The 26,349-nt window shown below is 39.8% G+C and overlaps 1 protein-coding gene across 7 annotated transcripts in view; it reads right to left on the bottom strand.

Annotated features, from left to right (window-relative positions):
* Positions 1 to 13,658: 13,658 nt before the first annotated feature.
* NLRP3 (NLR family pyrin domain containing 3) overlaps positions 13,659 to 26,349 on the bottom strand; it is a 53,732-nt gene continuing 41,041 nt past the window's right edge. For 6 of the 7 annotated variants that reach the window (XM_082621575.1, XM_082621577.1, XM_082621576.1 and 3 more), the window contains 3 exons: positions 18,166 to 18,336; positions 17,489 to 17,659; positions 13,661 to 14,356 (listed from right to left, as the gene is read on the bottom strand). In XM_082621575.1, coding sequence (XP_082477701.1) covers positions 14,257 to 14,356; positions 17,489 to 17,659; positions 18,166 to 18,336 — 442 coding nt within the window. In that variant the 3' untranslated portion in view covers positions 13,661 to 14,256. Of the gene's footprint in view, positions 14,357 to 17,488; positions 17,660 to 18,165; positions 18,337 to 26,349 lie in introns of all 7 variants that reach the window. The other variant, XM_082621581.1, reaches the window with a different exon arrangement.

The raw sequence follows: 26,349 nt of genomic DNA, 5'->3' as shown, positions 1-26,349 counted from the left end.
TTCAACGACCTGGATACAACCGAAATCTCCTTGGAAGGAAAACATGGATAAAGAAGATGTGATACTTATGTAAAATGGAATATAACTTAGCCATGAAATCAATGAAATAAGGCCAGTTGCAGCAACTCGGGTGTACTTAGGTACGATAATTCTCAGTGACATAAGTCAGACAGAAAAATGAAACTTATCAGCAGATATCAGTTATAGGTGGAATACCAAAATTGCGACAAATGAACTAAATGTCAAAAGAGACACAGAATCACACATTTAGAAAGCACAATTATGACTGTTAGAGTGCAAAGGTCGGTTGAAGTGAGGCATAAACCAGGAGTTTGAAATGAGCACAGATACCGTTCCATAGACCAAATAGGCAATCAACAAGGCTTACACTAAAGCTCAAAGGACTGGACTCAGCACACTACACACCGGAAAAGATTATATACGACTGGTCAGAATCAGAAAAATAGTTTATTGATGTCTCTCTGTAAGTGAATCAAGTGGATGTACAACAGCACTGAAAATCACCTACACCCCATTATAAAAATAAATTCCCAAAAAAAAGATAGTGAGTGAGAGATAAATTCTTACAGAATTCGTTCAGGGGCTGTGATTCAACCTCAGCTGAACACATCTAGACCCAGAGTTGGATGGGACCTAAGGCTGGACACTCATGGGGCTGAGAGGCTTGGTGAGGATGGCTCAGCAAATGCAGCCCCTTTACAGTAATATGCTTGGTCCCCCTTCCATAGGTCCCAAATCTCCAGGGGCAGGGGACTCGTCCGACACCTAAAAGATGCATTGGACACCCAGAGTATGGTACATTGTGTGACCAGGAAGAGTTTGGAAAAGGCACCTCATATCCTCATCTATTGGTGGTCGGCTTCCCACCTCGAGCCTCTTTCCTAACAATCTCCCCATTTGGGGAAATTAGCACCTTCAACATCCTGTTTTGCACAGTTTGGAATTTGTCCGGAGAATGAAGTCGAATGGGGGGGAACCAATAAGAGACAAGCCCTAGGTTTTTCAACAGGCACATGCCAATCTAATTTCCAATAAGGAATAGGGTTTTAAGCAATGTTGCTGTTTGTGGCCTGTTCCCCACAAAATATGAAAAATCCACCTCAGGGCCCTACAATTTTCAATCCTTCAGGGTTGTAAAGGATATCTATCATCGAAAAATGTCGTGAGGTAAGTCATCGAAAAGGACTTGAAAGCAAGGCAGAATTGCACAGAGGGATTTCAAGAGGTAGATTGGACCCGCAGTTAAAGCACATGAAAAGCAGCTGAACTATGCCAATTATCCATTTGGCCAAAAAGGGCCTATGCGTTTTTCCCTGAATATATTCAGGGCAAAACGCATAGGCCCTTTTTGGCCAACCAAGCAAGCGGGCAATGCAAATCCGCACTACAAAAAAGTCTCACTTCCCACAGGTCAAAAGGGATATCTGAAAAAAGTGTAAAAACCAGAAAGGCAGGACAGGCCTCGGGGAACAGGGAGCCTTCTTACACTGATGGGCGGGATGTTAGTTGCCAACAGCCACTCTGGAGAAGTGCATAGTGTTTCCTAAAACATCTAAACAACAGAGCTACAGAGCCTAGGGCACTTCCACTCATGGGCGTATACCTAGGGAAAACTGAAAATCAACAAGACACAGCCACCCCAAAGTTTAGGGCTGCTCTGTTTACAAGAACCTTGACTTTGGTACACCTTTAATATCCCAGGAAAGATAAAAATGGATAAAGAAGTTGTGGTACTTACGTACGATGGAATATCACTCAGCCATGACATCCATGTCATAAGGCAAGTAGCAGCATAATGTGTTGATTTAGGTACGATGATTTTAAGTGAAATAAGTCACACAGAAAAAGAAACTTATCATAAGATATCACTTATAAAAGGAATGTAAACATGGCTATACAAGAACTGAATTACAAAAAAGAACATAGTCTCACATTTAGAAAACACACTTATGCCTGTTTAAGGGGAAAGATTAGGTGGGGTGATGCATAAAAGCAGAGTTTGAAATTAGCACAGGTACCGTTCCATAAACCAAATATGTAATAGACGAGACCTACTCCTTGCTCAATGAACTGGACTCAACACCCCCTATTCACCGCAGAGGAATATATCTGACTAGTAAGAATCTTAAAACCTATGTATTGATAAGTCTCCGTAAGGGAATCAAGTGTGTGTAGAGCGACATTAACATGGCAGTGAAAATCAGCTAAACCACATTATAAAAATAAACTTCAAAAACAAAACACAAAACAGCAAAATTCTTACAAAATTCGTTCAGGGGCTCTGATGCAAACTAGATTGACGACATCTACACCCACAGCTGGATGAGACATAAGATGGACCCTTTGGGCTGAGAGGATTTGTGAGGTTTGGTAAGCAAATGCAGACCCTTTAAATCAACACTGCGTGTTACCCATTCCATGGGTCCCAACTCTCCAGGTTTAAGGGAATCTTACTACAGCTAAAAGATGTGTGGGAAACCCAGAGGATGGTACACCGTGTGATCGGGAAAGGTTTCTAAAAGGCACCTCATTTTTCCACTCCTGGTGCTTGGGTTCGCCATTCCAACCCCTTTACTATCAATCTCCCCACTTGGAGAGTCAGTGCCTTTAACCTCCTGTTTCGCAGAGTTTGCAAATTGTGCAGAGGATGAACGGGAAGAGGGGGAACCAATGAGAGACTAGCTGTAGGCATTTGGACGGGCACATGTCACTCTAATTTCCCATCAGGAAGAAGAATTAAACAAAGGCTCAGCCTGCCGCCCCAGAAGCAGAATAGGGCCTGAAGCAATCCTGCGGTTTTGCGGCCAGCTCACAAAAAAGCGAGTTGAAAAATGGAGCTCAGGGACACTGCAATTCACAAAGCTGCAGAGTTATAAAGGACAACTAACGTCCAAAAATATATTGAGGTAAGGCAACGAGGAGAACTTGAAAGCGAGGCAGAATTGCAGGAAACAGATTTCAAGAGGAAGATTGGAATCGCCTTTAAAGCACATGAAAAGCGGCAGAACTTCGACAGTGATGCACTTGGCCAAAAAGGGCGTATGCGTTTTTTCATTCAGGAAAAAACGCATACGCCCTTTTTGGCCAACCTAGCAAGCGGGCAATGCATATCCACTCTACAAAGGAGTCTCACTTCCCACCAGTCAAAAGGTACATCCGAAAAAATTGTAGAAACCAGAAAGGCAGGACAGGCCGTGGAGAACAGGGAGCCTTGTTACGCTGATGGGCGAGATGTAAATTGCCAACAGCCACTCTGGAGAAGTGCATGGTGTTTCCTAAAAAATCTAAAAAACAGAGCTACAGAGCCTAGGGCACTTCCACTCATGGGCGTATACTTTGGGAAAACTGAAAATCAACAAGACACAGCCACCCCAAAATTTAGGGCTGCTCTGCTTACAAGAACCTCGACTTCGGTATACCTAAAATATCCCAGGAAAGTGAAAAATGGATAAAGAAGTTGTGGTACTTACGAACGATGGAATATCCCTCAGCCATGAAATCAATGTCATAAGGCCAGTAGCAGCAATAATGAGTGGATTTAGGTACGATGATTCTAAGTGAAATAAGTCACACAGAAAAAGAAACATCATAAGATATCACTTATAAAGGGAATGTAAACATGGCTACACATGAACTGAATTACAACAGAGGACAGAGTCTCAAATTTAGAAAACACACTTATGCCTGCTTAAGGGGAAAGGTGAGGTGAGGTGATGCATAAAACCAGAGTTTCAAATTAGCACAGGTACCGTTCCATGAACCAAATATGTAATAGACAAGACCTACTCCTTGCTCAGTGAACTGGACTCAACACCCCCTATTCACCTCAGAGGAATATATCTGACTAGTAAGAATCTTAAAACCTATGTATTGATATGTCTACGTAAGGGAATCAATTGTGTGTAGAGCGGCATAAACACGGCAGTGAAAATCAGTTAAACCCCATTATAAAAATAAATTTCAAAAACAAAGCACAAACACAGCGAAATTCTTACAAAATTCGTTCAGGGGCTCTGATGCAACCTGGATTGACCACATCTACACCCACAGCTGGATGAGACATAAGGCTGGACACTTGGGGCTGAGAGGATTGGTGAGGTTACGTGAGCAAATGCAGACCCTTTAAATCAACACTGCGTGTTACCTATTCCATGGGTCCCAACTCTCCAGGTTTAAGGGAATCTTACTACAGCTAAAACATGCGTGGGGATTAGACATACAAGAATAGCTGAAGGGAGACTTCCGGGGAAGATGGCGGAAGATTAAGACGCGGAGATCACCTTCCTCCCAGAGATACACCAGAAATACATCTACACGTGGAACAACTCCTACAGAACACCTACTGAACGCTGGCAGAAGACCTCAGACCCCCCAAAAGGCAAGAAACTCCCCACGTACCTGGGTAGGGCAAAGAAAAAAGAATAAACAGAGACAAAAGGATAGGGACGGGACCTGCACCAGTGGGAGGGAGCCGTGAAGGAGGAAAGGTTTCCACACACTAGGAAGCCCCTTCGCGGGCGGAGACTGCGGGTGGCGGAGGGGGAAAGCTTCGGAGCCGCGGAGGAGAGCGCAGCCACAGGGGTGCGGAGGGCAAAGCAGAGAGATTCCCGCACAGAGGATCGGTGCCGACCGGCACTCACCAGGCCAAGAGGCTTGTCTGCTCACCACCGGGGTGGGCGGGGCTGGGAGCTGAGGCTCGGGCTGTGGTCGGAGTGCAGGGGGAGGACTGGGGTTGGCGGCGTGAACACAGCCTGAAGGGGTTAGTGCATCACGGCTAGCCGGGAGGGAGTCCGGGGAAAAGTGTGGAGCTGCCGAAGAGGCAAGAGACTTTTTCTTCCCTCTTTGTTTCCTGGTGCGCGAGGAGAGGGGATTCAGAGCGCCGCTTAAAGGAGTTCCAGAGACGGGCGTGGGACGCTGGGGCTGCTGCTGCCGCCGCCAAGAGGCCTGTGTGTGAGCGCAGGTCACTATCCACACTCCCCTTCCGGGGAGCCTGTGCAGCCCTCCACTGCCAGGGTCCCGTGATCCAGGGACAACTTCCCCGGGAGAACGCACGGTGTGCCTCAGGCTGGTATAACGTCACGCCGGCGTCTACCGCCGCAGGCTCGCCCCGCATCTGCACCCCTCCCTCCCACCGGCCTGAGTGAGCCACAGCCCCCGAATCAGCGGCTTTTTAACCCCGTCCTGTCTGACCAAAGAACACATGCCCTCCAGCGACCTATATGCAGAGGCGGGACCAAATCCAAAGCTGAACCCCGGGAGCTGTGCGAACAAAAAAGAGAAAGGGAAATCTCTCCCAGCAGCCTCAGAAGCAGCGGATTAAATCTCCACAATCAACTTGATGTACCCTGCATCTGTGGAATACCTGAATAGACAACGAATCACCCCAAATTGAGGAGGTGGACTTTGAGAGCAAGATTTATTATTTTTTCCCCTTTTCCTCTTCTTGTGAGTGTGTATGTGTATGCTTCTGTGTGAGATTTTGTCTGTATAGCTTTGCTTTCACCATTTGTCCTAGGGTTCTGTCCGTCCATTTTTTTTTCTTTTAATTTTTAAAAAAACTTTTTTCTTAATAATTAATTTTTATTTTAATAACTTTATTTTATCTTTATTTTATTTTATCCTCTTTCTTTCTTTTCTTTCTTTCTTTCTTCCCTTTCTTTCTTTCTTTTCTTCTTTTTCTCCCTCTTATTCTGAGCCGTATGGGTGAAAGGCTCTTGCTGCTCCAGCCAGGACTCAGTGCTGTGCCTCTGAGGTGGGAGAGCCAAGTTCAGGATACTGGTCCACAAGAGACCTCCCAGCTCCACATAATATCAAATGGCGAAAATCTCCCAGAGATCTCCACCTCAATACCAAGACCCAGCTTCACTCAACGACCAGCAAGCTACAGTACTGGACACCCTATGCCAAACAACTAGCAAGACAGGAACACAACACCACCCATTAGCAGAGAGGCTGCCTAAAATCATAATAAGGCCACAGAAACCCCAGAACACACCACCAGATGTGGACCTGCCCACCAGAAAGACAAGATCCAGCCTCATCCACCAGAACACAGGCACTAGTCCCCTCCACCAGGAAGCCTACACAACCCACTGAACCAACTTTAGCCACTGGGGACAGACACCAAAAACATTGGGAACTACAAACCTGAAGCCTTCAAAAAGGAGACCCCAAACACAGTAAGATAAGCAAAATGAGAAGACAGAAAAACACACAGCAGATGAAGGAGCAAGATAAAAACCCACCAGACCTAACAAATGAAGAGGAAATAGGCAGTCTACCTGAAAAAGTATTCAGAATAACGATAGTAAAGATGATCCAAAATCTTGGAAATAGAGAAAATGCAAGAATCATTTAACAAGGACCTAGAAGAACTAAACATGAAACAAGCAATGATGAACAACACAATAAATGAAATTAAAAATACTCTAGAAGGGATCAATAGCAGAATAACTGAGGCAGAACAACGGATAAGTGACCTGGAAGATAAAATAGTGGAAATAACTACTGCAGAGCAGAAGAAAGAAAAAATAATGAAAAGAACTGAGGACAGTCTCAGAGAACTCTGGGACAACATTAAATGCACCAACATTCGAATTATAGGGGTTCCCGAAAAAGAAGAGAAAAAGAAAGGGACTGAGAAAATATTTGAAGAGATTATAGTTGAAAACTTCCCTAATATGGGAAAGGAGATAGTTAATCAAGTCCAGGAAGCACAGAGAGTCCCATACAGGATAAATCCAAGGAGAAACATGCCAAGACACATATTAAACAAACTGTCAAAAATTAAATACAAAGAAAACATATTAAAAGCAGCAAGGGAAAAACAACAAATAACACACAGGGAATCCCCATACGGTTAACAGCTGATCTTTGAGCAGAAACACTGCAAGCCAGAATGGACTGGCAGGACATATTTAAAGTGATGAAGGAGAAAAACCTACAACCAAGATTACTCTACCCAGCAAGGATCTCATTCAGATTTGATGGAGAAATTAAAACCTTTAGAGACAAACAAAAGCTGAGAGAGTTCAGCACCACCAAACCAGCTTTACAACAAATGCTAAAGGATCTTCTCTAGGCAAGAAACAAGAGAAGGAAAAGACCTACAATAACAAACCCAAAACAATTAAGAAAATGGGAATAGGAACATACATATCGATAATTACCTTAAATGTAAATGGATTAAATGCTCCCACCAAAAGACACAGACTGGCTGAATGGATACAAAAACAAGACCCATATATATGCTGTCTACCAGAGACCCACTTCAGACCTAGAGACACATACAGACTGAAAGTAAGGGGATGGAAAAAGATATTCCATGCAAATGGAAACCAAAAGAAGGCTGGAGTAGCAACTCTCATATCAGACAAAGTTGACTTTAAAATAAAGACTATTAGAAGAGACAAAGAAGGACACTACATAATGATCAAGGGATCGATCCAAGAAGAAGATATAACAATTGTAAATATTTATGCACCCAACATAGGAGCACCTCAATACATAAGGCAAATGCTAACAGCCATAAAAGGGGAAATCGACAGTAACACAATCACAATCATAGTAGGGGACTTTAACACCCCACTTTCACCAATGGACAGATGATCTAAAATGAAAATAAATAAGGAAACACAAGCTCTAAATGATACATTAAACAAGATGGACTTAATTGATATTTATAGGACATTCCATCCAAAAGCAACAGAATACACTTTCTTCTCAAGTGCTCAAGGAACATCCTCCAGGACAGATCATATCTTGGGTCACAAATTAAGCCTTGGTAAATTTAAGAAAATTGAAATTGTATCAAGTATCTTTTCCAACCACAATGCTTTGAGACTAGATACCAATTACAGGAAAAGATCTGTAAAAAATACAAACACATGGAAGCTAAACAATACACTACTTAATAACGAAGTGATCACTGAAGAAATCAAAGAGGAAATCAAAAAATACCTAGAAACAAATGACAGTGGAGATACAATGACCCAAAACTTATGGGATGCAGCAAAAGAAGTTCTAAGAGGGAAATTTATAGCAATACAATCCTACCCTAAGAAACAGGAAACATCTGGAATAAACAACCTAATATTGGACCTAAAGCAATTAGAGAAAGAAGAACAAAAAACCCCAAAGTTAGCAGAAGGAAAGAAATCATAAAGATCAGATCAGAAATAAATGAAAAAGAAATGAAGGAAATGTTAGAAAAGATCAATAAAACTAAAAGCTGGTTCTTTGAAAATATAAACAAAATTGATAAACCATTAGCCAGACTCATCAAGAAAAAAAGGGAGAAGACTCAAATCAATAGAATTAGAAATGAAAAAGAAGAAGTAACAACTGACACTGCAGAAATACAAAAGATCATGTGAGATTACTATAAGCAACTCTATGCCAATAAAATGGACAACCTGGAAGAAATGGACAAATTCTTAGAAATGCACAAGCTGCCAAGACTGAATCAGGAAGAAATGGAAAATATGAACAGACCAATCACAAGCACTGAAATTGAAACTGTGATTAAAAATCTTCCAACAAACAAAAGCCCAGGATCAGATGGCTTCACAGGCGAATTCTATCAAACATTTAGAGAAGAGCTAACACCTATCCTTCTCAAAATCTTCCAAAACATAGCAGAGGGAGGAACGCTCCCAAACTCATTCTACAAGGCCACCATCACCCTGATACCAAAACCAGGCAAGGATGTCACAAAGAAAGAAAACTACAGGCCAATATCACTGATGAACAGAGATGCAAAAATCCTCAACAAAATACTAGCAAACAGAATCCAACAGCACATTAAAAGGATCATACACCATGATCAAGTGGGGTTTATTCAGGAATGCCAGGATTCTTCAATATATGCAAATCAATCAACGTGATACACTATATTAACAAATTGAAGGAGAAAAACCTTATGGTCATCTCAATAGATGCAGAGAAAGCTTTTCACAAAATTCAACACTCATTTATGATAAAAACCCTGCAGAAAGTAGGCATAGAGGGAACTTTCCTCAACATAATAAAGGCCATATATGACAAACCCACAGCCAACATCATCCTCAATGGTGAAAAACTGAAAGCATTTCCTCTAAGACCAGGAACAAGACAAGGTTGCCCACTCTCACCACTCTTTTTTTTTTTTTTTTTTTTGCGGTACACGGGCCTCTCACAGTTGTGGCCTCTTCCTTTGTGGAGCACAGGCTCCGGATGCACAGGCACAGCGGCCATGGCTCACGGGCCGAGCCGCTTCGCGGCATGTGGGATCTCCCCGAACCGGGGCACGAACCCGTGTCCCCTGCATCGGCAGGCGGACTCTCAACCACTGTGCCACCAGGGAAGCCCAGCAGCAATCTTCTACTGAAATGTGTGATTGATTACAAGTACCCTTCAGCAAAATCATATTTATGTAGGCCTCCCCCGTTACCTCTTCAGAACAGTTTCTCAGAGCTATCTTAGAGGCTCTCTCCCAGGCTATAGACCTCAGTAAGACACTGAATAAACTACACTCACAGTTCTTGCATTGTGCATTTTCATTCAAGTCAACATAATCCATAGCAGAAGGAAAGCAAACACAAGGGAGGTGTAATAAGCTGGCCCCTACAGTAAGTTACAGGGTCTCAGTCCTAGCAAGGCCTTCTGAAAAGCATGTAGAATATATCACTGAAAGGAAGAGGAAACCTTCATAGTGGTCTCCACCCCTGTTGCTCAAAGGCATTAGCTTTGTTGTATTGGCAGGCTGGGCAGCATGGGGTTGTTCAGCAAATGTCTCATGGAGTATCAGAGAAGCCTCATGGCTGAAAGGCAAAGAAAGATAGGTGATACCTCTGACTTGACATACTATCATATTGCATCTGTGTGCAGCTGGTGAGCACAACAATGGCTGGAGTGAAATGTGAACCAGAACTGGGCACAAGAGGATTCAAGCTGGGGCTAATATTTTATCTTTACAACAAAGCTCAAAAGTTTTACATTTTATAGTTTATCAACCTTTCCTTTATACTTTGTGTATTTTATATTTATTTCAAGAAGCACATTACCTAAACTTACATGTTTTGCTCTATTTTCTTCTAAAGTGTTTATACTTTTTTCCCTGAAGAAAACAATGTGCTTTTATTGTGACTGCATTCTGTTAATGTAATGATCTGTGTCAATGTGCTTATGTCATGTAATGCACTTTCCTGTCATTCTGTTTCTCCCCCAGCTTCACTGAGTTATAACTGACAAATAAAAATTAGATAGATAGATAGGTAGAAAACAATGTGATGTTTTGGTATAAGTATGCACTGTGAAACAATCATCTCAGTCAAGCTAATTAACATATCTATTGTCTCACATAGCTGCACTTTTCCTTTTGTGTGTGTGTGTGTGGTGAGAACACTTAAGATCTACCCTCTTAGCAAACTTCAATTACACAATACATTATTGTTAACTATAGTCACATTGTTGTACATGTAGCTTTACTTTTAAAATGTGTCTTCCGGGTTCGAGCCTTGGTCTGGGAAGATCCCACATGCCACAGAGCAACTAAGCCTGTGAGCCACAACTACTGAGCCTGCGCGTCTGGAGCCTGTGCTCCACAACAGGAGAGGCCGTGACAGTGAGAGGCCCGCACACCACGATGGAGAGTGGCCCCCGGTCGCCGCAACGGGAGAAAGCCCTCGCACAGAAATGAAGACCCAACACAGCCATAAATGAATGAATGAATGAATGAATGAACAAATAAATAAACAAATAAACAAACAAATAAATAAATAAATACCTTTAAAAAATGTGTCTTCATTACTTTTGGAATTTATTTGTATGATAGAAGGCAGAAATACAATGTTACCATGTGCATGGCTGTTTGTCCCAGCCAGGTTGACTAGTCCTTCCTTTCTTCAACATTTTCAATATCACAAGTTACATTTCCATGCATGCCTATGCCTGTGAGTGAACTCTATCCTGCATATACTACATCGATCAGTTTTATAGCTTTTTAATATCTAGTGTGGCAAGTTTCCTACGTTGTCAAATTTTTTCTGGATATTCTTTGATCCCTATTTTTCTTATACATTTAAAAAATTATCTTGCTCAGTTCTGTGAAAATCCCTGTCAGTATATTAATGACAATTGCATCAAATTTTAGTTTGAGGGGAGGAATAGATAGCGTTGTCATGCCTTTGAAACTTCCCATCCATGAATATGACATATCTCCATCTTTCCATTCATTCAGGTCCTCTTTTGTATGGTTTTTTACAACTTTTAATTTTTAAGAGATTCACTCCAGGTAAATATTGACAAAGAAAAACACACAAGTTAAATTTTATTCAGGGTCTTACTGAGGACTATAGCCCAGGAGACAACCTCTCAGATAGCTCTGAGGAACTGCTTCAAAGAGGTAGGGGAAGAAGCCAGTATATATGTGATTTTTTTTTTTTTTTTTGGCTAGGGAATGCACGTAGTCAAGTATACATCTTGGTAAAAGATTACTGCTAGTCATAAAGAACAGATATCTCAAGTTAATGATTAACGTGCTTTTCTATCTATGAGAAGATGAAAGAAACTGGGTTTATTAAAACTCTTCCTGAGCTACATCTAACTATCTAAGGAACCTGTTTGTCCAAAGCACAGAGCATCCTGTTGTCATCTTTAATTTCCTGTCTGAAACACAGAGTGCACTGTTGGTCAGTGACTGTAGTGGGTAAATCTTTGTAGACTTGGATGGTGAGAAAAATGTTCTTTGCTCTTCTTTTGTTTGCATACTTAATAACTTTTATTGCTACGATTAATGGGATTTTTAAAAATAAATTTATTCATTTATTTTTGGCTACGTTGGGTCTTCGTTGCTGTGCACAGGCTTTCTCTAGCTGTGACAAGTGGGGGCTACTCTTCATTGCAGTGTGTGAGCTTCTCATTGCGGTGGCTTCTCTTGTTGCAGAGCATGGGCTCTAGGTGCACGGGCTTCAGTAGTTGTGGTGCACGGGCTTAGCTGCTCCACGGCATGTGGGATCTTCCCAGACGAGGGCTTGAAACCATGTCCCCTGCATTAGCAGGTGGATTCTTAACCACTGCACCAGCAAGGAAGTCCCTTGATTAATAGGATTTTATTACATTTTTAAATTGCAAGTGCTTAGAAATACTGCTGTTTTGATTATTTAAACCTTTTATTTGGAAATATGTCATATGTACATAAAAGATGCAAGAATAAGAACAGTCTAAAGAATAATTCCATAACCCTCCCACCCCAAGATTTACCCATTGTCAACACTGACATTGACATTCTTGAAGACTATAGTCCCCTCCCCCTTTTAACAGAACTTCCTCATTTGGAGTTTGTCTGGTGTTTGCTGATGATTAAATTCCGGGTTCTCAACCAGAAACACACAGTAGTGATATTGGTTCCATCTCAAGTCATCTCACCTAAAAGCAGACATCCATCTGCTGATATTTTTTATTAGATGGTCAGGTACTGTCCAATTTCTGCTCTTTATATAGTTACTATTTTTCTTTTGCAACTGATTAGCCAACTGTAAAAAGATAATTTCAGACTACACAAGAATACTGCTTATCATTTAAATTTCCTGTTAGGTTTTACCACCCATTGCTGCTTCATGCCTCACCCAATTTTAATTGTGATGGTTGGAACGAATGACTTCTTTCCAACTGCATGTGTTGATGTTTCTATATTGATTTTCTGTCCATCAATTTTACTTATTTTTTAGTTCTACTAGTGTGGAAAACCTCATGGAATTTTCCAAATTAATAGTTATATTGTGAGGTATTTATCTATTCAGATATTCCTCTTGACCACTGAAAGGTATACTCATAATCCAATTTTGAGATCTTAATGAACAGAAATTTTTCTTCTGTCTTTCCAGCTTAGCTGTGTTTTTGTAATTATATTTTATCCTGCATGTCAAGGTGTTTGTGGCAGAGAGGCAGTCTGCAATATCTCACTTCACTAAGATGCAAAAAAACAAATATCAAGATCAGAGTTACTCAAAAGTGCTAGTCCTAGACTAGAAAAAGACTTTGCACCAGAATATAAATCACATACTGCTTCCCTTATTGAAAAAGTCTTGTCATGAAAAAAGTCAGCTCATCTAAAAAGCATACTTAGTAATTCGATTGATTTACATTCTTGCAGAATCTCCTTACATCAACAGTCCATAGGCTATACTTTGACAAGCAGAGGTCTAGATGACTCATTTGAAAACAGAAGTGGTATTTCCATCCTGAAAAATTCCATGTGGTTTAAGAGTTGCTCCATGTGTGGAGAAGCAATCATTCAATATATATTAATGATTTAATGCTATGTGAAGTGTGGTAGATGAAATGCTCCTGGAATGTGATAAATCCAAGATAAGTTCTTATAACTGAAGGCAAAATGCATTTTCTACATAATACTTCTATTTATGAATATAGGCTCCCTCTACTCTAAAACTTTCTTTTGCATGATTTCAACCTCCTGTCCTACCAGAGCTGAAATTTCAACCATCAGAGTTAGGATAAGACATTTTTTTCCTTATTCATTACAATTGAATCATTTGGCAAAGAGATTTTTTAATACATGAAGCAATTTAATTTATCTTTAGTAGTTTAGATAAATAAGTAAAAAGATTTCTAGGCATCCTCTCTTAAAATTAAGGAAAGGAAACAAGTTAACTCAATAAATACAATAAAGTTTTTCTATTTTCCAAATTTTAAACCAGCTAAAATACAATAAAATGAATTATTTTATTAGAAAATATAACTGTTCAAAGATTAAAAATAAATAAGTTGCTGCCACAAAATTGCAACATAATATACAGTTAACTCATTCTGTTATGGTCAGTTAAGAGAAAGATGGCAGGAGGAATGATACAGTCAAAAGTAAACAAAAAAAGAGGGGGGGGAGATATGAGGGAAAGGAGAGCTAGAGCAAAAAGAGAAAAAGAAAAAGTGCTTTATTGAATGAGTTAGTTACATGAGGTCACCAAGAGAAACAAATCCTCTGACTGAGGCACTATGGTGAGAAATGCGTAGTTTGATGATTTTATTGCCCTGGTGTCTTCAACCCAGACGTAAAGGAGATGCTCACATTCTCTAGGCAAAGGCACCATCAGCAAGCTTCCACTCTTCCTCACTGGACCAGAAGAATCACAGAGTGGTGGTCTTAACCCTGATGGAGGAGTACTCACTACCACTTATCCACACCTAGATGGCAGGGAAGGCAAAGAAACTTGGCGTCTGGCAGCCCTGCTTCCACCACTACCGAGCAGGCTCAAAGACAATGGTCAACTCAGGCTTTTCTTCTTGAAGTGTTTCTAATGCACGTTTTGTATCATAATTGAAATACATTCCACACAACCTGTAAAAGCAAATAGAGAAGCTTTGGATTGTATTCTTCAAATAAACACTTTCAGCTTTTGGCTTTAAAAATCTCATCTCCTCAGCCTCACACTTTTAAGCTTTCCAATGCTGCACTTCATGCCTAGTGTGGTTTCTGTGATATTCAATATTTTTAACCTTCAAGTTTGGAAATGTTTAAACATGTGCAAATACAGAGAGAATAGTATAATGAATCCCATTACCCAGGTTTGACAGTTAACAGCTCATGGCCAATCTTGTTTCGTCTATCACCCACCCACTCCTCACATCAGTGGATTATTTTAAACACAGCAGTTCATGCATCTATAAATATTTCAATGTGTGAAACTAAATGCAGACTTTAAAAACATAACTGCAATGCCATTATCACACCCAAAAAAGTTAACAATAATTTCTAAATATCAATATATGTCCAATCAGTGTTTAAACTTTCTCAATTGTCTGATAAAGCTTTTATATTATGTTCATTTAATCAGGAGCCATATAAAGTCCACACATTGGGAATTCCCTGGCAGTCCAGTGGTTAAGACTTGGTGCTTTCACTGCCATGGCCCAGGTTCAGTTGCTGGTGGGGGAACTAAGATCCTGCAAGCCGCACAATGCAGCCAAAAAGAAAAGATCCACACATTGTAATTGCTTGGTATGCCTCTCAAGTCTTCTTTGATATCAGTTCTTCCTCCTTCTCTTTTTTTAAATTTCCCTTGCAACTTAACTAAGAAATCATACGATTTGTCCTGAATCATTTCTAATAATCTTGATTTGGTTGTGTTATGGACTGTTTGTGTTCCTTCAAAATTCATATGTTAAAGCCCTAACCCTCAATATGATGGTATTTGGATATGAGGTCTTTGGGAGGTAATGAGGGTTAGATGAGGTCATGGGGGTGGGTCCTCATGATGGGATTAGTGCCCTTATAATAAGAGATACCACAGCACACACTCTCTCTCTATCTCTCTCTCTCTCTGTGTGTACACGTGAGGACACAACAAGCCCAGAAGAGAGCTCTCATCAGAAACCAAATCAGCCAGTGCCATGGTCTTGGATGTTCCAGCTGCCAGAACTGTGAGAAATAAATGTCTATGATTTGTTTAAGGCATCTAGTCTATGTTATTTTGTTATGGCAACCTGAGCTCACAAGACAGGTTGACTGCATCCATGGGTTCCCCAGTCTATTTTGAGCCTGTCCCTTATAACTCCAGAGTGTCCTTCAGGGCTGGGTCAATCAGCCCACATACAGCAATGTCCCCAGCTTCATCCTGACCAATAATTCCTTTTGTTCCTATTTCTCTTAGCTCTGGAAATGGCTTTTATTGCAAGAAACATGTTCCACTGTGTCCACACAAGGATACAATGCTGATCTGAACTACTGTTTATTCAAACCTGTATTCTAGTTGGTTCTCAGCCTTGAGGCCATGGACAAGGACAGAAATTTCTGGGCTAATAGAATTTATAAACTAGGGGTAAGATATAGATAATAAATAAACAAGAAATGATATAGCATGTATTATGATGGTCAACACTATGGAGGAAAATAAGCAGAGAAGAGGAAAGGCATGCTGGGCTGTTATTTTCAGTAGGATGGTTACAGTCAGACTCACAGAGAAAACCCTGAGCAGAGAATTTAATGATGCACAGGAATAAGGCATGTGGATATCAAAGGGTGGAAGTTCCAGGCAGAGGGAACTGCAAGTGCATAGTTTCGGAGGTGACAGTGTTTTTCGAAATAGCAAGGAAACCAGTGTGAGTGGAGCAGAAGGAACTAGCGTTAGAAGATGACTTTGCAAAAACAGCAGGAGCCAGATCACATGGGGCCTTAGACACTGCCATGAGTTTGTGGCTCTTACCTTGTGATAGAAGCATGTTGGTAGGAGTGATATGCTCTGACTGATGTTTTAGCTACATCCTCCATCTGCAATGGTAGATGCAGAGTAGCCTGGTGGAATGCTACCAGGACAATCCAGACAAGAGGTGACAATGGTTTGAACTAGGGTAGGAGCCATGAAGCTGGCAAAAAGTGGTCAATGAGTAGGCATGCTGTGAAAGCAGAGTTAACAGGACATGCCAGTGGATTGGATATGTGCATAAGGAAAAAGATGTGTCAAAGATGACACCAGGATTGTTTTGACCTGAACAATTCACACTGAGTTACCACTGACTGAGATAGGGAAGAAGCAGATTTTAGACAGAAGGGAACAGCACAGGTTTGGATTTGGACATGTGAAATTTGGGAGGCTTATTAGACATCCAAGTAGAAAGGTGAGACAAGCATTTGAACATGGAATTCATGGAGATATGAACTGGGGGGAGGGGAACAGCACATATATGATAAAACCAGAAGACTAGATGATGTAAACAAGGGAGAAAGTGTAAAGGAGAAAAATTAACCCAGTGATTGAGTCCTGGGGATTCAGTATGTAAAGGTCAGAATGATGAAGGGATGCCAGAGGAGACTGAGCAGAAACAGCCAATGTAGTAGGAGAAAATCCAGAGGATAGTGTGTTGACCCTAAAACCAAGTGAAGGAAATGTCTTTAGTGGAGACTGTGATCGTCAGAGCTGACAGAAGTTATGAAACTAATTAGGAAGCTTTTACTAGCAAGGTAATGTGTACCTCAGTGGTATCATTGATGATGGAAAGGAGCCAACAGTCCCAACACCCTGAAGACAGGCCAAAGTTTATGGAATTTCTAATCTTGATGTTTCTGGAGCACTTTCTATTTAGAAATTCTCCAAAACAAGACCAACAACACCCCTACTATGCAAGGACCTTTGCAATAAGGATGACCCATGGACAGGTCTAGTTCTACAAAGTATGATACCTTGCACAGAAATACAATTCTCTTTGGCTATTTCTCATTGGGACTTGTGTTTCTTTCAGGAATATGGATGAAAGGTCTTTTCACACCCAAATGAACCTTGATTATTCTAAATGTCTGGATGAAATTGAATACGTAGTTCATGACTCAATTATTGTATACATATATAAATCTGCAACTGGCCCAGGCCCAACCTCACCCAGAGTGCAAATGAAGTCAACCTGGATTTTGGAAACTGGCCAACTTTTCCTTAGCACTAGGAGCCCTGCCACACAAATCTCTACAGAGCACACTTACTTCAGGCTTTTCAGGAGGCAGCCCTGCTGTTTCAGCACTTCACAGAGTAGCATGACCCCCAGATCACCCAGGTCATTGTTGCCTAGGCTCAACTTTCGCAGGCTCTGGTTAGAAGTCAGAAGTGTGGAAAGACCCCAGCAGCAGTGTGAGGTGAGGCTGCAGTTGTCTAATCTGCAAGAAAGAAGGTGATTTCAAGAAAATGTCCCCTTAAATTATCCTCCACCGGTCTCCCAGATCTTAGCCTGTAATATTTCAAATGCAGGAAAGGCTCAGGATTAACAAGCTTGGAACTGCCTTATGTGCCAAGGGTTATCATTCTCTCCTCTTCAGATGAGAATATTTTTTCCAGTCTACTGGATTTTGCAGTTCAAATGATTAACAGCAGTATATGAAATGATTTTTCCCAAATTCTGTGTCTCCCCGCCCAGATTTTCCTAAAACACTAGTGCCATACCACCCCCACTCTTTTGTGGTAGAGAGATTTATGGTGAAAGGAACTTCAGTATTTACCTTTACACCATCTAAAAGTACAGCTCCCCCTAGTCCCATAATCCTGTAAGAAGCCAAGCCCTAGGAAGGCTCTCAGATATAGATGATATCATCAACATTCCCCTCAACTATCCCCTTCCCTGTAGCCACCATGCATTCCCATCACTGTAATAAGCTCAGAGACTTACTCCAACACCTGAAGCTTGCAGTGGGCATGTAAGAGTCCCTTACAGAGTAGCTTGAACCCCACGTCTCCAAGAGCATTGCCCCGTAGGTAAAGGTGTGTGAGATTCTGGTTTGTGCTGAGCACCGAGCACAGAGCTAGACAACCACCTGACGTAATGCCAGAATTCACCAACCTGTAGAAGGAACAGGGAGAAGAATCCTCAATGCCCAGACTTCCTTGAACATTGCACAGCTGTCTCAACACAGGAACTTCATTTTATCTGAAAAGCTTCATGCTTCAACTTAAAGGCCAGCATCTTGGATATAATCTGAGGAGAGCATGACTCCCTATCTCTGGTCCCATAAAAGAGACAAATGATTTCTTAGCAGATGCTTTCCTGGGATCAGCAGAAGAGACAGAGCAAAAGCAAACTGATCCACATTCCCTCCACATTCCTCCTTCTTACACATATTCCCTCTGGCCATACATGTTCCTCACTACCACTTCTTCCAGAAAGACATCCCAGATTGTCTCTTACAAATAATTCTCATTATTATTATATTAACACTGCAGAGGCCTACCTTATTTGATTCTTATACCAACCAAGCAAGGTGGCAGTGCAGCTGTAACTATTGAATATTTTCTACAGATTAGAAAGCTGAAGCTCATCAAATCATGTGTTGCTTTTAAGGTCAGAGAGAGAATATTTGGTAGAGAGGGGACCCAGACTTACACCTTCTAGAGCCATCCCCTGCTCTATTGGCCCTTCTGTTCATTTCACACTAACTTCTGCCTTTTAAATGGCTTCTCAGAGTACAAAGCCCTAGGTTTGCATTATACGCAGTGGAACTAAGATTTTTGATGTACTACTCTTGGGTCAAGTTGAGAATATACTATCACCCAACAAGAGCATAAGGGCTCTGAAATAGACAGCTGTGTCACTCCTGCATAGAAGCTCAGAGAGTAATATACAGTATGCAGAAAGTCACATGTGCTAGGCCTTCAACAAAGCTTTGATTTAAGAATATCTCATGTGGTCACATTTCTTTCTTAACAATGACATGTTTTTAAGTTACAAGGTGTCTTAGAATCAGAAAAAATAAAAATACAGAAAGAAGTGATTCAGGCAGCATAGCATGAACAGATGACCAAAAGGAAACAGAAATAATTATCTATCCACTAGTCTCCATCTTCCCAGTCAAGAATGAATTACAACAAAAAAGACTGAGTAAGCAAGACAAAGAGGGAAATGAAGCCCAAGAGGGATGAGCAAAAACAATTGAGTGGTTTATAGTAAGTTCTTCTTTCCAGCTAAGGAGAATTTTATCAGAGGATCTTCAGTAGACATGCAGAAGGGATTTTCAGGATTTCTGGCTGTCATAGACTGAATGTTTGTAGTCCCCTCTCCTCCAAATTTCATATGTTGAAAGCTTAACTCTCAATGTGATGGTATTATTGGGTTGGCCACAAAGTTCATTTGGGTTTTTCTGTAACATCTTACAGAAAAACCCGAAAGAACTTTGTGGCCAATCCAATAGAATGTGGGGGCTTTAAGATGTGATTAGATCTTGAGGGTAGAATCCTCATGATGGGATTAGTGCCCTTTTAAAAGAGACCCCAGTGAGCTGCCTCCCCACTATCACCATGTGAGAACACAGCAAGAGTGGCTGTATGCAAGCCAAGAATAGAGTCCTCACTAGGAACCAGGTGATCTACAGGTACCTTGATCTTGGATTTCCAGCCACCAGAACTGTGAGAAATAAATGTTTGTTGTTTGAGCCACCCAGTCCATGGTATTTTTGTTACTGCAGCCCAAATAGACTGAGACACTGGCAAAGATGAAGACCATTCCAGAAGACTAGAGATGGTCCTCAAAAAGGAAAAGACAGAATATTTTTAAAGTTACAGAATAGTAAGATTTACTACTATTTCCAGAAAAGGGCTAAAAAGTATTAGCAACAGATGTTTGAGGAGAAGTACACAGTGAAGTGGCAGCAATTACAAGTAGATAGGGTGGTTTTGTTAAGAATAAATCACATCGGGATTATCAAAATGTTGGTAACCACTGAGACTGAGTGATGGGTACACAGAGTACATAATGAAATGTTAGAAAATCAAACAACCAAGCCCTACCAACCAAACCACTAGATTAGAAGAATGTAACCAACATCATATATCTTGGTTTCACCCAATCCATTTGACTCAGATCTACATTTACTAAACAAAGATATCTTTCCATGTATTATATTGTTACTGATTTTTTAAAAATTTACTAATGATATGCCTTATGTCACAAAAATGTCTCAAAGAAAATTGAGGAAGAAGATTTAACATTTATTGAATATCTACTAACTGCTTGGCTGTGTGATGATGACTTAAATAGGATTATCTCATTGAATTATTACAAAACCAAGATGCACGTGTTGTTTTTATAGCTATTTTTAAATAGAAAAACTGAGGATCAGAGAAATCAGTTGAAGAATAAGAAGGAGCTTTCTAGATGGACAGTAGGAATGGGAGAGTAAGGGTATCCTTCAGGCAAAAGGAAAATGGTATGCAAGGGTGAGGAAGGGTGAAAGAGTGGGCCAAGTTCTTAGAACTAAAACTTCAGTATGACTCAAAAGAGTGAAGGGTGTGGTAGGCAAGAGGGAAGAAGCAGCAATCTAGGGCTGATCAGGGATAGCCTTGTGTGCCAAGCTAAGATATATCAAATTTACCCTGATTTCAAAGAAGAACGTTTGAAGGTTTTTTGAGCAAAAGCCCAGTATTATCAAATTTGCATTTCAGAAAATTCCCTCTGTTGTTATGTAAAAGAAAGAAGAGAGGCAGAGGAAACTGAAAGTAAACACAAGATTAGAATTAGCCTCTGTTTAATTGTCAGCTCTCTAGAAAGTCCCACTATTCAACAAGGCAGAATAGAGAGGGCAAGAGGGCAGAATAGAGAGGGCAAGAAAAAGGAGAGGGGTGGGAAAAAAGTTACAAGAAATAAAGAATTTTGCAAATGCTTAGTGTGTGATGCTTGTGTAATATAGTGGAAGGGGCAGGGGCAATATGCAGCCAGAGAGAAAGACCTAAATTTCAAGAAAAGAAATGTTGGCTATACCTAACAAAATATAAAATGCCTAAAAGTTTTGCCTCATTAATTCCACTTGTAGGTATCTGTCTGAAAACAAATACACACACATAAAGTTGTATATATAAATATGCTTGCTGCAGAGTTATTTGTAATAGTGAAAAAATAGAAACTCATCCAAAGGTTCATTATTCAATGAGCAGCCAAATATATTACCATAATGTATAGTATAGAGCATTATGCCAAAATCTGTAGATCTGTATATACCAGCATGGCAATGTGTCCACAATAAATGAAAAAAGTAAATCATGGAAAAATGGTCTCATAATGATTCCAGTTTGGATAGACAGAGTGTTTGGGGTTGAATCATGTCCCCCAACATTTCATATGTTGAATTCTTATCCCCCAGTACTTCAGAATATGACCTTATTTAGAAATAGGGCCACTGAAGATGTAATTAGTTAAAATGAGGTCATTAAGGTAAGCCCTAACGCAATATGACTGATATCCTTATAAAAGGGAGATGTTTAAACTCAAAGATAGACACACACCAACACAGTGAGAACACCATGTGCAGATGAAGGCTAAGACTGAGGTGATACATCTATAAGCCAAGGAATGTCAAAGATTGCCAGTAAACCACCAGAAGCTGGAAGAGAAGTATGGAACATATTCTTCCTCACAGCTGTCAGAGGAACAAATCCTGCCAACACCTTGATCTTGGACTTTTAGCCTCCATTACTAAGACAAAATAAATTTTGTTTGGAACATTTTAACAATAGCAGAACATTCTTCTCAAGTGCACATGAAACATTTTCTAGGATAGATCATATGTTAGGCCACAAAACAAGTCTTAGCAAATTCAAGAAGATTGAAATTATACCAAGTTATACCATTCTTAGACCACAATGGTATGAAACTAGAAATCAATAACAGGAGGATAATTGAAAATCTCAAAAATACATGAAAATTAAACAATGCTCTTCTGAACAACTGATGGGTCAAAGAAAAATTATAGGAGAAATAAAATAGCTTGAGTCAAAAAAAATTAAAAACAACATACCAAAACTTATAGGATGCAGGAAAATCGTTTCTAATGGGAAAGTTTCTAGCCATAAATGCATACATCAAGAAAATTGAAAGATCTTAATTAAACAACTAACTCTACACCTCAAGGAACTAGAAAAAGAGGAATAAACAAAGCCCAAAGTTAACAAAAGGAAGGAAATAAAAGATTACAGCAGAAATAAGTAAAATAAAAAGTAGAAAAGTAATAGAAAAAAATAACAAACTAAGAGTTGGACCTTTGAAAAGATAAACAAACTTTACAAACCTTTAGCAAGAAATCTCCCCCCGCAAAACAAAAGGAGAGAGAGAAAGAAAACACAAATCAATAAAATTATAACCCAAAGAGGAGACATTAAAACTGATATCACAGAAATACAAAAGGTCATAAGAACTGCTATAAACAACTATAACAAACTGGACAACCTAGAAGAAATGGAAAAATTCTTAGAAACATACAAGCTATCAGGACTGAATCAGGAAGAAATAGATAATCTAACCAGATTAATTACTAGTAAGGAGATTGAATCAGAAATAAAAAAAAACTCCCAGCAAAAAAAGGCCCAGGACCAGATGGCTTCACTAGTGAATTTTATTAAAAATTTAAAGAAGAATTAACACCAATTCTCCACAGACTTTTCCAAAACTCAAAAAGGAGAGAACACTCCCTAACTCATTTTATGAGGCCAGCATTACCTTGATACCAGATAGGACACTATAAGAAAAGAAAACCAGGGCTTCCCTGGTGGCGCAGTGGTTGAGAATCTGCCTGCTAATGCAGGGGACACAGGTTCAAGCCCTGCTCTGGGAGGATCCCACATGCCGTGGAGCAATTAGGCCCGTGAGCCACAACTACTGAGCCTGCGCGTCTGGAGCCTGTGCTCCACAACAAGAGAGGCCGCGACAGTGAGAGGCCCGCGCACCGCGATGAAGAGTGGCCCCCACTCACCACAACTAGAGAAAGCCCTCGCACAGAAACGAAGACCCAACACAGAAAAAATAAATTAATTAATTTAAAAAAAGAAAAGAAAACCAGAGACCAATTTCCTTGATGAATATAGATGTAAAAATTCTCAACAAAATACTAGTAAACTGAATTCAGCAGCACATTATAAGAATCATGCAGGACTTCCCTGATGGTCCAGTGGTTAAGAATCTGCCTGCCAATGCAGGGGACATGGGTTCAATCCCTGGTCCAGGAAGATCTCACATGCCACAGGGCAACTAAGCCCGTGCACCACGACTACTGAGCCTGTGCTCTAGAGCCTGCGAGCTGCAGCTACTGAGACCATGCACCACAACTACTGAAGCCCATGTACCTAGAGCCTGTGCTCTGCAATAAGAGAAGCTAATACAATGAGAAGCCCATGCACCACAATGAAGAGTAGCCCCTGCTCACTGCAACTAGAGAAAGCCCATGTGCAGCAATGAAGACCCAGCACAGCCAAAAGAAAAGAAAAAAAAAGAATCATGCAATATGATCAAGTGGAATTTATCTCTGGGATGCAAGGATAGTTCAACATATGCAAATCCATCAATGTGATATATCACATTCATAAAATGAAATAAAAAATCACATGACCATCTCAGTAGATGCAGAAATGCATTTGACAAAATTCAACATCTGTTCATGATAAAAACTCTTAACAAATTAGGTATAGAAGGAACATACCCCATCATAATAAAGGCCACATATTACAAGCCCACAATTAACATCATACTCAACAGTGAAATGTTGAAAGCTTTTCTCTATAATCAGAAACATGACAAAAGTGCCCACCTTCCCCACTCCTATTCAACATAGTAGTGAAAGTCCTAGCAAGAGCAATCAGGCCAGAAAAAGAAATAAATGTATCAGAATTGGAAAGGAAGAAGTAAAATTGACTCTACAGATGACATGATTTTTATATAGAAAATCCTAAAGACTCAACCAAAAAACTGTTAGATCTAATCAATGAATTCAGTAAAGTTGCAGGATACAAAATCAACATACAAATGTCAGTAACATTTCATGTAGCATTGGTGGCATAGTGGTGAGCATAGCTGCCTTCCAAAAACCAGTAGCATTTCTATACACTAATAACATTATATAAAAAAGAAATAAAGAAAACTATCCCATTTACAGTAGCATCAAAAAACAATAAAATACTCAGGAATAAACTTAATCAAAGAGGTGAAAGATCTATACACTGAAAACTATAAGACACAGGTGAAAGAAATTTAAGAAGACATAAACAAATGGAAAGATATCCCTTGTTCATGTATTGGAAGAATCAATATCATCAAAATGTCCATACTACTTGAAGACATCTACTGATTCAATGCAATCCTTATCAAGACTTCACTGGAATTTTTCACGGAAGTAGAAAAAACACTTCTAAAATTTATATGGAACCATAAAAGTCCCAGAATAGCCAAAGTAATCCTGAGAGAGAAAAACAAAGCTAGAGGCATCATACCTCTTAATTTCAAAGTATATTGTAAAGCTATGGTAATCAAAACAGTATCATAGTGGCATAAAAACAGACAATAGACCAATGGAACAGGATCCAGAGACCAGAAATAATCCCATGAATATGCCATCAACATATATTTGATGAGGAGCCAAGAATACTCAATGGAGAAGACTTCCATAAATGGTGCTGGGGAAATTAGATATTCACATGAAAAGGAATGAAACTAGACCCCTTTCATACATCACTCACAAAAATCAACTCGAATAGGATTAAAGACCTAAAGATAAGACCTGAAACCATAAAATTCCTGGAAGAAAATATAGAAAACAAAGCTTGTTGACATGGTTCTTAGTAATGATATATTTTTAATATGACTCCTAAAGCATTAGCAGCAAAATTAAAAATAAACAAATGGGACTACATAAAACTAAAGCTTCTGCATAGCAAAAGAAATAACAAAATGAAAAGGCAAACTACAGAATGGGAGACAATATTTGCAAATCATGTATCTGATAAAAGGTTAATATACAAAATGTAAAGAACTCATATAACTCAATAGCAAAAAAGCAAATAATCCAATTTAAAAATGATCAAAGGGCCTGAATAGATATTTTTCCAAAGAAGATATTCGAATAACCAACAGGTACGTGAAAAGATGCTCAACAGGACTACTCACCAGGGAAATGTAAATTAAAACCACAATGAGATACTACCTCATGTCTGTTAAAATGGCCATCATCAAAAAGACAAGTAATAACTATAGATAACACTGCTGTATGGTATATTTGAAAGTTGTTAAGACAGTAATTCTAAAACATTTTTTGTAACTATATGAAGTGATGGATATTAACAGTGGTAATCATTTTGCAATATATGTATGTCAAGTCATTATGCTACACACCTTAAACTTGTACAGTGCTGTACTTCAATTATATGCCAATAAAATTGAAAGAAAAAAAGTAAAAATAAATGTTGCTTAAGCCACTCCTTTTGTGGTAATTTATTACAGTAGCCCTAGAAAACCAATACACAGAGTGTATTAAGATGTGTGGGTAGATGGACAGATAAATGGATGGATGATTGTTCATGTATAACAAAATGTCTGGAAGTTTGCTCATCAGCCTGCTGTAAATGGTTCTCTCGGGAAGTGAGCTGAAAAAGAGCTTTCAATTCTTACTTCATGTATTTGTATTATTTAACATTTTCACACTAAGCATGTATTACTTTTGCAATTAAAAAACACACAGGTAGGACTTCCAGTTTCCAGGCCAGCACGTAGAAAGCTTAGAAGTTGCCATTCCGTCCTAACAACAAGGTAAAAGCTGAACAAGCTGACGAATCAACAATACTTCTTAAATCCATGAGAAGTGTGGCCACAGCACAATTTGCTGCCCCCAAAATTGGGGAGACAGAGAGGCAAATACAAAGAATCATAACTTCCTGGATCAGAAACCCATGAGCTTAAACCTCTGTGGGAATCCCAGGGAGGAAAACCTGAATTGTAATTGACGAATAACTAAAGGCTAGTTGTGGACAAGTCTGAACAATAAAAACACCAGAGGGCCCCGTCATAAGGGGACCTGCATACTTTTGTGAGTTTTACCTTCAGGAG

This window comes from Mesoplodon mirus (genome assembly GCF_964341445.2).
Source record: "Mesoplodon mirus genome assembly, chromosome: 5".
NCBI lineage: Eukaryota > Metazoa > Chordata > Mammalia > Artiodactyla > Ziphiidae > Mesoplodon > Mesoplodon mirus.
Note: the sequence above shows the minus strand (reverse complement) of the source record. Positions and strands in the feature narration are given on the sequence as shown.